The sequence below is a fragment of the Cadophora gregata genome (genome assembly GCF_030347475.1).
Source record: "Cadophora gregata isolate MNR1 chromosome Unknown scaffold_10, whole genome shotgun sequence".
Taxonomy (NCBI): Eukaryota; Fungi; Ascomycota; class Leotiomycetes; order Helotiales; family Ploettnerulaceae; genus Cadophora; species Cadophora gregata.
In genome coordinates, this window is record NW_026695933.1 from 2,105,096 (window position 1) to 2,117,686 (window position 12,591).

The 12,591-nt window shown below is 48.9% G+C and overlaps 4 protein-coding genes across 4 annotated transcripts; 3 read left to right on the forward strand and 1 right to left on the reverse strand.

Moving 5' to 3' along the window:
- Positions 1–293: 293 nt before the first annotated feature.
- On the forward strand, positions 294–3,047 carry TRM1 (RNA methyltransferase tRNA(m5U54)methyltransferase). The gene has a single exon (XM_058495287.1). The coding sequence runs from the start codon at positions 848–850 to the stop codon at positions 3,032–3,034; it is 2,187 nt and encodes a 728-aa protein (XP_058355598.1). The 5' UTR covers positions 294–847; the 3' UTR covers positions 3,035–3,047.
- On the reverse strand, positions 3,048–6,923 carry ONS95_002058 (uncharacterized protein; the record flags this gene model as incomplete). The annotated part of the gene is made up of 6 exons (XM_058495288.1): positions 3,048–4,590; positions 4,722–4,805; positions 4,860–4,886; positions 4,941–5,295; positions 5,347–6,224; positions 6,281–6,923. 6 exons carry the CDS (start codon positions 6,921–6,923, stop codon positions 3,455–3,457), a joined length of 3,123 nt encoding a protein of 1,040 aa, XP_058355599.1. The 3' UTR covers positions 3,048–3,454.
- Positions 6,924–8,037: 1,114 nt separating this feature from the next.
- ONS95_002059 (uncharacterized protein) lies at positions 8,038–10,662 on the forward strand. Its single transcript, XM_058495289.1, has 2 exons — positions 8,038–8,387; positions 8,454–10,662. The coding sequence occupies exon 2, from the start codon at positions 8,727–8,729 to the stop codon at positions 10,302–10,304; it is 1,578 nt and encodes a 525-aa protein (XP_058355600.1). The 5' UTR covers positions 8,038–8,387; positions 8,454–8,726; the 3' UTR covers positions 10,305–10,662.
- Positions 10,612–12,162, forward strand: ONS95_002060 (uncharacterized protein; the record flags this gene model as incomplete). Its single annotated transcript, XM_058495290.1, has 1 exon — positions 10,612–12,162. One exon carries the CDS (start codon positions 10,612–10,614, stop codon positions 12,028–12,030), a length of 1,419 nt encoding a protein of 472 aa, XP_058355601.1. The 3' UTR covers positions 12,031–12,162.
- Positions 12,163–12,591: the final 429 nt, after the last annotated feature.

Here is a 12,591-nt window from a genome sequence, read left to right on the forward strand (position 1 = left end):
GACCAAAAGCATTTGCCAAGTAATGCTTGGCCCGATGCATGGGGAGTATCGAATAAAGAGGTGACGGGATGAGCCTGGCCCATGAAATTCTCCTAAACGAAACAGTGTTCGACTTGTAAAAAATGAGACCACTAATCTCTGACCAGAGTTGTAAATTTTGGTTTCTCACCAGAATAATTCTGCGAAGTTGGCGCAGGTGTAGCCAGTGCAAAACGTACACTGAACGATCTTGATACAAAGCTTGAATGTCGAGAACCCCCACAAAGGATCGGTTAAGGACAAAAATTGGGGGGGGGGGGGGGCTTCCGGTCCATAATAATGATCCAAATAAAGTTTATGGAGCTGACTTGGTACCTAGACTTCGACCATTCCGTTCCCGTGACCAACCCAAAAAAAGGTGGGAGGCGAAGCAAAAAATGGCCATGTGTTACTAGAGCAGACGGACAGAAACAGAGGAATGACATGTTGTCGTATGGTGTGAGAAACTTTCATCTGTGAAGTGTCGCAAATGGAATCCAACTTGATTCGAGGGGAATGATTATAACATGAACCGCATGTAATAAGACAGGAGCTTGGGATTCTCAGTTGTCATTGTGGATGTGACTAACGAACCAGGCGTGGGTGCTGGTCTAAATGCGAAGAGTTATCGGAAGTTGAAGCCCAAAGTATTGAGAATGCTTGTATCAATTGGTGTTGTTGATCTCAATATGGAAAGCTTGAGAAGGACTAGCTCGCTCTGGTCTCTCTAACCCAATCCAGACACCGCCATTTTCTGCCACGATCTCTCGGTTTTTTTCTGTCAGTCGAAGTCACTCACCACGTCAATCCTACCATCTCGTCACCGCGCATGCAAGCCCTTTGGAAGACAACTTGGAGAATCGGGCGGAGGAATGCCATGCCAAGCTTCCCAAAGATAACCATCAACCAGGTCCGCCAACTTTCAGCAACTGCAAGAATGGCGTCTGCACTTCCGGACCTCTCTGCCCCACCCGAAGCTGGGCAGCACCTCATCCATGAAGGAAAAGAATATACGACCGTCAAAGAAGGATTAGCACATATCCTCGTACCAGCTTCAGCTCCCGCCGTACCGCAAGCAACGCCCAAAGGCGAAAATGCCCCTCAATCGGTTTTCTACAACCCGATCCAGCAGTTCAATCGAGATTTGAGTGTTCTAGCTATCAAGGCGTATGGAGAGCAGCTCCTGGAGAAGAAGCAGAAATCGGTAGAGAGACACAAGTTGAAGATTTCGGCAAAGAACAAAGAGAAGAAAAGAAAGAGGGAGGAGGAGGGGCTAAGTGATGCTCCGAGGAAGGCGGGGAAGTTGGAGGGGGATGCAGCACCTGCCGACGGCACATCAGCAGAGAATGGCGACAATACCATGGAGAAGGCAATAAATGGAGACAGTGTTATGAAAGATGCAGATGCTCCCCCTGTTGAGACAGAAATCAATGCTTCTGTAGATGCTCCTCCAGCTGTACCAGATTCCACCTCTACTAAACCAACCTCGAAGAATGACGATATACCCGAAGCACCTAGCAAATTCACATTTAAAATACTCGACGCTCTCTCAGCAACCGGTCTGCGAGCTCTTCGCTATGCCCAAGAAATACCCTTCACGACATCCATCACCGCGAATGATCTACTTCCAGAAGCAACCAAAACTATCAAAATGAACATCGAGCATAACGGGCTCAAGCACAAAATCGACGCAGTGACCAGCAATGCTATGACACACATGTATAGCTTGGTTGGGGAGGATTGCAAGGATGAGAAAGGACGGCCGCAGCCAAGTAAGAAATACAATGTCATTGATCTGGATCCATACGGAACCGCTGCTCCATTCCTGGATGCGGCAGTACAAGCTGTGCGAGATGATGGTGGACTGCTCTGTGTGACTTGCACAGATGCGGGAGTTTGGGCATCAAACGGTTATCCCGAGAAAGCATACTCTCTCTATGGCGGAACAACAATCAAAGGTCCACAATCACATGAAGGTGGTTTGCGCCTCATCCTCAACGCCATCGCAACATCCGCAGCACGATATGGCATGGCCATGGAACCGCTCCTCTCCCTTTCAATTGATTTCTACGCCCGTGTTTTTGTCCGAATCCACAAGTCGCCTGCCGACGTGAAATTCCTTGCCGGCAAAACAATGATAGTATACAACTGCGACTCTGGCTGCGGAGCATGGACAATCCAAACAGTCGGGAAGAACAAACTAATGCCCGGCAAGCCAGGCAAGAAAGGCGGCCATTACTGGAAACACGTCTACGGGCAAGGACCTAGCGCCAGCGAGAACTGTAAACACTGTGGCTCGCGAACACACATTGCAGGACCTATGTACGCAGGACCGATCCACGACCCCGACTTCATCAAGCGGATCCTCGACGACCTCCCATCTGTCTCAAAAGACACCTACCAAACCACAACCAGAATCGAAGGCATGCTAACCCTCGCCCTCGAAGAATGCATTTTCGTCGACCCCATCTCTGCAGACCCCAATTCTCCAACCCTCTCTTCCAAAACAGGAAAATACGACCCAGCGGTCCTAGACCCTGCCCCTTTCCTGTTCATCCCGTCTGTCCTCTCTAAAGTCATCCACTGCGTCACGCCGATCGAGAACGCCATCCGTGGCGCGCTTAGAGGGCTAGGATACCAGGTTACGAGGAGCCATACGAAGCCTGGTAGTATCAAGACAGATGCGCCGTGGGAGGTCATCTGGGAGGTTATGAGGGAGTGGACGAGACAGAAGGAACCGATTAGAGAGGGCAAGTTGAGGGAGAAGACGCCTGGATGGGCGATTATGGGGATGGGTAAGGAGAAGGAGAAAGAGCCAGTGAAAAATGGAGATGGAAATGGGGAGGCCGCTGAGGGGAATAAGGATGGGGCCAAGGATGAAATTGTGGAAGAGAAGATCAAGGTTGTTTTTGATGAGAAACTGGGTGCTGAGAAGGACAAGAAGAAACTGGTTAGGTATCAGCTCAACCCGAGAGAGAACTGGGGCCCGATGGCGAGGGCAAAGGGACCTGCTTGAGAACAGAATGATACCCTATTTCAGTTTTCAATAGTATCGCCTGCCATCTAATGTGCCATATCTGCTAATCACTCCCAGGAACGACAGGAGATTTCAAGTTGGTGACATGTATCCGTGAAAGTATCAAATCGGACAAGTGTGTAGCTGCCAAGTAGGATCATACGAAATCCACTATGTAAGGAAAATGACTGGGAATTTTCGAGAAGAGGAAAGCACCAAAAGCTGTAAGCGACAGAGAGACTCACTACTCGAACCTGGCCCCCTACGAAGGAAAATTCAATAAAACCCAAAAGCCAGACAAGGACCCAAAAGCCAGATCCATACTCTCCCAACATTCCACCAACTATCCACCCATCCCAGCTTTCTTGCTCCCTTAGCCATCCTCTCCCCTCCTCTCCTATCACATCATCATAATCATCACTATCCCCAACAAAGCGGCGGAGCTTGGAGTCCATTGTTGAAGTAAGGCTTGCACTCCCTCTTCGTTGTCGTCGAGAAAGTAGTTTTCGGGAGCAGAGGCCCAAAATCAATAGTCTGCAATATCATAGGTGTTTTGGTGGGTTTCAGGGGAGTTGGCGATGCGACGTCGGCTGGAGGGGGGATGATTGGTGTTGGGGGTGGGAGGGAGGTTGATGGTTGTGGTGGTGGTGAGGGCGTTGGTGATATTGTGGGTGAGACTGTGGAGGAGGTTGATAGGTCGAGAACTGTGGAAGAGGAGGTTGAGGATGTGGGAGATGATGGGGGAGAGGATGAGGTTGGAGAGGAGGCGTCCGAAGCGGATGAAGCGACTGATGAAGATGAACTGGCGGACGAAGGTCGTGGGCACGACGATGGCTGACGAGAAGTTAGCAAGGAACAACACATAGGAGCGTATTTGAGCAAACCTACCATGGGATAATTAGCAGTGGATTGCATCACCCCCGAGACAACAACAGGCACCAGATCGCCTTCTGCTAGCTCAACAACTCCCTCTCGCTTACGCTTGAACGACGCATTCGGCCAAACAACAGAGCAAAGCCCCTCCTCAACTCCATTATATGTAACTTTCACCGCATCAGTTTCGGTCGGAATCCGCTTATACGACATCCTCCCAATATAATCCTTCACAGCCTGCGCCACGGCGCCCTTAATATGGAGATCAGGTCCAATGAACTTTCCCCCTGTCAAAGACGGCCCAAGGAACAGAGCCCTATTCTGCGTCTCTGGAATCTGGGTATCGTAGTGTATTGCTTCAGGAAGCTCCGAACGCGGCAATGACAGGAAATAAGCTGCGAGGCCAGCGACTTGCGGTGCTGCGACGGATGTGCCGTGCCGTGTTTGCGAGCCAGATACACCCCGGGCCACGCACCGGACCGCATCGTCGCCCATTGCACTTGTTGTTATTGAGCCACCACGACCGCGATCTTGGTTTGTCTCTGCTGTTCTTTTCCCGTCTATGTTGCATGTGCCGACTGTTATGAGGGGGTTGGTGACTTCTCCGATGCAGGCTGGGATGTCTTGGCTGAGGTCGAAAGAAGGATCTTCGCCTTCATTTCCGGCTGCAATGACGGTGACGACTGGCAATGTATCAATATGATGAGCTGAAGAATAGAGGATTTAAAGAAGTGAAACGGGAGTGTGAGGAGATAAGAGACTGTGGGTCATCAAAAATCAACGGGTCTATCACCACATACGAAAGAGTACTTACTGTCTTCCTTCCAGCACTCGTTGAGAAGCCTGGTCATCAATCTCCGACGCTCTTCAAACGCCTCGCCAGTCAGATGACCGAAGCCTAGTTGAATTCAGTGGTCGGCTCGAAATCTCACATGGGATATTATTGGCCAACCTTGAGAGAAACTCAAAACAGCCCAGCCTACCTCACTATCAGTATCATCTCCCATCATTAGCGAATACTTAAGTATCATACCTGGAATTGGTGGTGGCCCACTCAGTCCATTGTTCCTGTTGCGAACTATGTCAATCACTTCGTAGAAGGCATCCTGAATTGCCAAATCCGTCGCCGCCCCCTTGCTGTTCTTGTACTTCACAGGGAAGAGTCTCGCTCTCTTGGCAACCCCGTAGACTCTCCCAGTAGCTAAGGAAGACACGCAATTCCCATGGTCCCTTGAGTCGCTCATAACATTGTCCGGGTCTGGCACATATGGGACAAGGGCCTGTGTGGCACTGCTGCTACGATCAGGATTCGCCATCAGTTCTGGTAGGCGGAGTTTGGAGTTTGAGACGATGTAGTGTTCGCCTTGAGTGTATGAGTGCAAGAAATCCTGCATTGCTGTTAGCTACTTGAGAACGTTATCAACGGGGGCGATTATTACTGGGTGGGCAGGGTCGATGCCTGTGTCAATAACAAAGATCGTAACTCCTTGTCCACCGGTTGGCGACATGAGGTAGTCGGGTATCAAAGGAGGAGGTTGGTTGCGTCTGGCTGCAACGTTCCTGGGCCCTTGGGAGATGAGATTGAGGTGAGCTGGACTGATGGGCTGTTGTGCCAGATTCAACATTGGATAAGGGTCCACTCTTTTCTCAATTATCTTTGGCAGTACGCTATAGTCATCTAGGTCATCCTCGATGAATGGATCATACACGACCGCTCGTATGATGGGATTCAAACGTATAGACGCGGCAAGAGAGTCGGTAATGTCAGTTCCATATGCTTGGAAAGTGATGCTTGGACGCTCGACTCTCATTCCTTGACCACCATCGGGAAGACTTCTGACGAAGGCGTCGAACGTTGCAAGAGATGTTCCTGGCTTGGTGGATATCGTATATGGCTTTAATGTCTCTGCCGCGCTGCTTGATGAGCTTGAGCTACTCGACGACCTAGAGGACGATTGGCTAGACGTTGGCGTTGTCTGTGTAGTCGGTTCAGGAGTGGACTGGACGTCCGTTGACTCGGGGGTCGTGGTCACATCAGTTTTTGGTTCGGTATCCGATACCTCGTTTGCCAACTCAGCGAGATCTTTCAGACCCTCACCAATACCGATACCCTTCGTAATATCATCAGACAAATCCAAGAGCTTATTTCCATTCGCCAAATTGAGATTTGATCCCAGCAAAGGCTCTATTTTCTTGATAGTCTCGCCAACGTCAAAGATGCCAAGGGATGTTTGCTTGAAGCGATTCAAAAGCTTGCCACTCTTGTCGATTTCCGACAGCCCGATAGCTCCGAGAGTACCGCCAATGTCTGCGGCGGCTAAGATAGATTTGTAAGCCTTGATGTCCGGTTTGGAGGTGATGGAAAGTACTTACCAGAGAATCCAATGTGGAATAGATGTAGTAAGCCAGATCCAGCTGTGGAAACGGACTTATCTGACGCATTAGGTGCGTGCACAGCTGATGAGAAAGTTTTGAACGCGGAACCAAGGCCGTCGAATATGGATGCAGCGCTCAAGAGCTTTGGCACAGCGGCTAGGAAGTCTATGTGCACTTGTTCTGATGAGGACTTCCCGTCTTTTTCTGGTCTTGGAGGGGGTTCAACGAGGAAGTTGAAACTGTATGTGACTGTCTCAACGGTGACGGTGCCGGACGTTCGAGTAGGTATCCAAGGTGGTTCTGAGGTGGTGCTGGCTGAGGGTGTTGTTGTTGCTGGAGTCGAAGCAGGTGTTACGGCTGGAGTTCCCATGGGGTCATGGGAGAGTGAGGAAGCAATCGATTCAATTGGGGCAAGATCAAAGGTCGTAGACCTTGACAATGAAAGATCTGATGGACTGATCGTAACACCTGGAACTCCAACGTTCGAGTTTGACGTTGAAGATGTGCTGGGCTGAACAGAATCAGAACGAGAACTGGCAGTTGGCGTTGTGAGAGACGCTGAGTTCTGTGACGAGGTCAAGGTGTACGTAGAATCCGAGCCAGTGGATATTTGATCGGAGTTGGTCTGGGTCGGTGACATTGTAGATGTTTCGGATTGGGAATCTTCACACGGAACTCCAGGTTGCAACGCTCGTCGCCGCAAACAATAACTGGTGCTGAGGACGGAAGTGGCGGAAATCTGCGATGAGGAAGTCACGAACAGACCAGTTGAAGCTGCTCCACAATTGAGTGCGAGGACACTGACTAGTATGAGTAAATGAAGCCAGGTCATTGTGAGCATTAGAAAGAGATTTGTGCTCACCAAAGGATACCCAATACCTGGATATCTCAAATATATATATGCCACAGCAGCACTTTTCTGAGATCGAAGGACAGCGTTGGAGACACACAGTCAGTATGGAATGATCGGACCGTAGGCCCTTCAGGATGTTGGAATGGTTTATTTTGAGGGGTTTCAGCACCTTCAAATAGCAAAGTTCACTTCAACCGATGCAGTTGACGATCGGTATCATGAAAGGTCGAAGAGAGCAGACCAACACCGAACTGAAGAAAGACTCAAAGAACCGGAACCGAAGGCTGTACTCGTTTCAAATCGTTCAAAAATCCAGATCTGGACATACATACAGAGACTCCTGTCAGGGTATCTTGAAGTTACGTCGCTCTTCATGTTGTGAAGACCGATTTCAGGAAGAAGGATCGCGAGATGTGGCCACAACCCCAGAAAAGCAACATCGAACACGAAGAAGAGAAAATAGAATCACAGCACTCGTTGCTTCAGTCATGGCTGCTGGACGTCGCAGGTTTATGAATGTGTTGGGTTCCAACAGAATTCCAACATTCGACGTGGCACCGCATGCAACCTTGACCTTCAGTTGACGATCTTTGACTGAAGAAATTGAATGGTCCTGACCGAGTCGGCGCTCAGGACCTTGACAATGCATCATAACCGATGAAATGGTGTTTCAAAGGGAGAGCAGGATCACACTACCAACATTTGGAGTCACTCAATGGCATAAGTCGAGTCTAGAGTGATGTGCTTGAGATCTACCCCGCACCCGAGCATCGGTGGTTTTAGCGAGCCCAAAGACAACATTGCCTGATAGAGAGGAAAAAACCAACAAACTGCAAAGGACAGGTAGTGTCAACCTCAAGAGAGATAGGGAGTGAGTATTGAGGTGGATGACTGATGAAGCGGAACAATCTGACTTCTCGATTCGCGTTCCCGGATGACCCGGTCAAGCAAGGCAAATCTCACATCACGTGCCGTTGGCCTCGTCACTTCTCTAAGCCACTTTCTCTCTTGCTGACTGACAATTCAAATGAGCCATTGTGCATCATCCTGGCCATCATGGCTCGGAGGAAATTTTAAGCTTCGAGATTCGGGTAACATTCACCGCTCTCGGTTTCCTTTCGACGTAAGCAGTAGTTCAAAGCTGCGCATCGATTTTTAGCTGTGGACGGGGCACAACAGCCATTCGCCGAGATCAGAGTGCATCTTCATGTATGCTGACGTGATTTATTCTCTGGTTGCAAGTCCAAGACGGTAAGCAGATGCCAAGAACTCTAGGTATTTCATATATCAATGTTAAATGCTGACCCATCCTCGAAGAAAGGGAATCTTTTCTACGTATTGATCTGACTTCAAATTTTAACCTCAACAGAGTGCTGCTGGGAGTTCTTATGCCAATGGTAGAATGCCCAGAAAAATATCAGATGAACAGAGAGTGAAAATATGGAAGCCGAAGGTAAGGACGGGATGTCGTACTTGCAGGTGAGTGACTCGATCCTGACAGGAATTCTCCGGAAACTTGCGTAACATAATTACAGAACTCGTCACTTGAAGTGCGATGAGACTAAGCCAGCATGTCTGAGATGTGTGAGGATGGGCTTTGTATGCGATGGATATGCGAAGCCCAAGCCCATGCCGGTTGAACCAAGAGGTCTGGTTCCTCGAACTTTCAAAGATCTGGTGCCGAAAGTCACTTCCCAGTCTCTGTCCCCTGAGCGGACTCTTTCAACCTACCACTTCGAGAATCAGCAAGAGTATCTCAGCTTCCAGATATTCTATGAACGAAGCATGTTTCAGTTTGTGGGTAGCGAAACTTCGGATCTGTGGGATCGAATTGTATTACAGGCCTGCGAGCATCAAGGTGCCATCCGGAATGCTGTTGTTGCGATCGGCGCTCTAAGTTGTACTTTGGACAGTAGCCGACCAGAAAAGGACCAAGTGTGTTTCGACCTGACAGGAAAAAAGCTCAAGGACGCCGACCGCCATCAATTTGCATTGCAAAAATACGGATGTGCAATCGGTCAGATGAGGAGAGATCTGGAGAGGGGCCAGTACGATTTACGGACCACACTCATTTGCTGCATCCTGGTTGTATGTTTTGAGCTATTCGAAGGAAATCATGCTTCCGCACTCATACACGCTACATCTGGCCTGGATTTGATCAATGAGCGGAGAAATAAACCGCAGGAGAGTCACATCACTGGCCAAATGGAGAACTTTGAAGAGGGTTTGGGCGACATATTTATGAGGTTGGACCGTACTGTGAAACCTTTTGCACTCGAATCACTATTCGATGTCCAGTATACGACCAGAGATAGCTGGGAGAGCGCTCCAAAAGAACCTTTCAGATCATGCAAAGAAGCTCGGCGAGCCTGGAATTGGACAGCGAAAAGTATTTCTCAATCCATGGGGCTGGTCCAAAGAAGGACTTCTGAACTCGGAGAAGAATTTCGGACGAGAACCACCTCACATACTCCAAGTACAGACAGTGAAGACGACCTGGAAGAAGAGGCCCTGCAAGTCGATTTGGTATTCTCCAGAGCTCGCAGTCGACATCGATACCCGGAGTACGAGCTCGAGCTGCTTCTTCAGTGGTACACATGCTTCCAACCCCTCTTCAACGAGTCCCGTTCATCGAATGACACGCAATCCCGCGCAGAGGCTGCATTTCTCCAAGGGAAGCATCACATCAACCTCATCGCGCTCACATGTGCTCAATTCGATGACGAACTCCAGTACGATAACTTCACACCTATCTTCCAAGAAATAATTGAACTGTCAGAGGAGATTCTGATTGAACAAAAGAGACCTGACTCTCATCGACCCGTCTTCACATTTGATACAGGCGTCGTCGGCTTTCTTTGGGTTGTAGCCACCAAGTGTCGGGATAGCGCAATACGATGGAAGGCTGTGAGCTTGCTGCGAGAGTCCCCGAAACGAGAAGGGAGATGGCATAGTGCTTTTGTCGCTAAGGGAGCAGCTGCTGTCATCCACTTGGAAGAACAAAGTGTGGAGAATATGATCATCCCTGAGTGGGCTAGGATCAAGACCGAGGGTGTGACATTTGAGCTGGTGTCGAGAAAAGGCATTCTGACTTACTCGCGGCTTCCTCGATTCGGCGAATTTGCGCTTAGAAAACGTATTCGTGAGAAAATGGAGGTCTTGTGGTAGAACTTATCCTGGACCCTGTCGACACTCTAACCTGTGCAACATTTCAACCTGCCTCTCTACCTCCACATCATTGGTTCGTTTAGGATATCACAGCAACAGAGCTCGGTTACGGCCAATCCGTTCTGCTTGGAACATATCGAGCCTAGGACCCACTCCAAGATTTAGAAGACAGTTCTTGTGAGAGAAGCAGAAGCATTGGGGTGGCCGGGGTGTGCAAGTTCATGAAGGTTGTCACGCAGGTCAACCCGTCGCATCAACGGAAAGAGGTGAAGCACGTGATAATCGAGCGGGGTAACTCAATGTATATATGAAGTGGTACCACGATGACATCTCTGTCTTCGCTCGTACATTAGGGAGCAATGAAAGTGATGATTATGAAAACCTTTGTAGGAGTACCGGATGGTCTACACCAAATGCTATGGCAGCCTTTTCCCAATACTTAACAGTCGATGAGGAGCTCCAAATCCGGGAGCAATTCAACAGCACATGGATTCGGAACAATCAGGTTATGTGGAGTGGCATTCCCTACGAATGTGCTCAGGCATGGGCAAAAGACCATGAGATGGCAACGTTGACTATGGCAATGGGACCTCTGATGATTGCTGAAGATCCACTATGCCTGAAAAGTCAGAAATCGAGCAAGGGCTGGAGCAAATATATGAAAGGAGCTTCGGCTATTTTCGCACAGCTTATTTTAGAAGGTGAAAGGGTAACAGTATTGACGCCTCCACCTCCGGCAATGTTCCATCCTTCGGGGGGAACGACCTACCAGGTGGTAGAGGAGCCGATTTTGAAGGGGGAAAAAGAAGGTGGTACTGTCTTGCAGATTGAAATGGTACATCCAACGGTGAAAGGAGCCGAGAATTTCCGCTACCAGGTATGGCCAGTTGATGAGACGAGTGCCTGGATTGAAAAGTATGGAACGGTAGTTCAGAAGGTACAGCGTTGGAGGTCTATGAAGGGGTTCGCGGAAAATGCGAGGAGCAGGGATGCTTCAAATTCTGCCGTGCAAGATGGAGCAATCGCTTCCGCTGAAAGGACTGAATCTGTGAAGACTGCGCTTCTGTCGAAAGCGCAGGCGGTATTGGAGGAACAGACAATGTTGAAAGTCGAGAAAGCTCGGAAAAAGCAGGAGGCGCTGAAGCAACATGCGGCTGCAAAGGCAAAAAAAGCCTTGAGAAAGGAGGCGACTTTACAAGAGCAGGCAGCTGCAAAGGCAAGGAAAGAAGCGAAGAAGCAGGCGACCTTACGAAAGCAGGCGGCTACAAAGGAAAGAAAAGCGCTGAGAAAAGAGATGGCATTACAAAAGCAGGCTGCAGCAGAGGCAAGCAAAGGACTGAAGAAGCAGACGGAATTGAAAGAACAGGCGGCTGCAAAAGCTAGGAAAGCGATGAGAAAAGAGGCAGAAATGAATAAACAGGCAGCTGCCAAAGCAAGGAAAGAACTGAAGAAGCAGACGGCATTGAATGAACAGGCGGCTACAAAGGAGCTAAAGACTCTGAAGAAACAGGCGGCTTCGAAAGAGCAGGAGATATTGAGAGAAAGTAAGGCTTTGAAGAAGCAAGCGGCTCTTCGACAGCAGGAGGCTTCGAAGCAAAAGAAAGCCCTCAAGAAGGCCTCAGCGACAAAAGAGCAGGCAGCATTGAAAAAGAATAAGAGAAATTGCCCTATAGGAATAGGAACTATGAAGACTGGGATTGCGGTGAAGGGAAAGAAGAAGGCATAGTTGTTTTGGGATTGATTATAGCTCCAAAGGGTTAATGCGTGGCGCCAAATTATCTGGGTATCCTGTAGTGTTATATTTGTTAATCTGGTCTACAATATGAATATTCTTTTGTAGTAAAAGTTTGCTGGGAGTATTTCTGTTATACATATGAGCAAAACTCGGGAAAGATCATGCGATGATTTCCAGTGCGCTAAGATGAAGTACACACAATCTCTCCTGGAACTGCTTGGCCTGTCCCCGAACTTAGAATAGAAATATAGTATGCGTTTAATCTTACATGCTGTCTCTCCCTTGCCTACGGTTGCCATTCTCCCCACATTCCCTAGGTGCCTTAACAGATCTTCCTCACGCCTCACGCCTCGCCCTCGGAAGAAAAGCGCAACGAGAATCACTCAAAAAATCTCATTCATTATGAGAAGGTATGTTCCAAAAATTCTCTACCGGGTACAAAACCCAGTAGAAGCAGGTCATGATTATAGTTTTCAATCAGCAAAAACACACGCTCGGATTACATCCTCACTGCGATGCGTAAAGCCCTTGCACTAGGATGGGGAGGAAAGA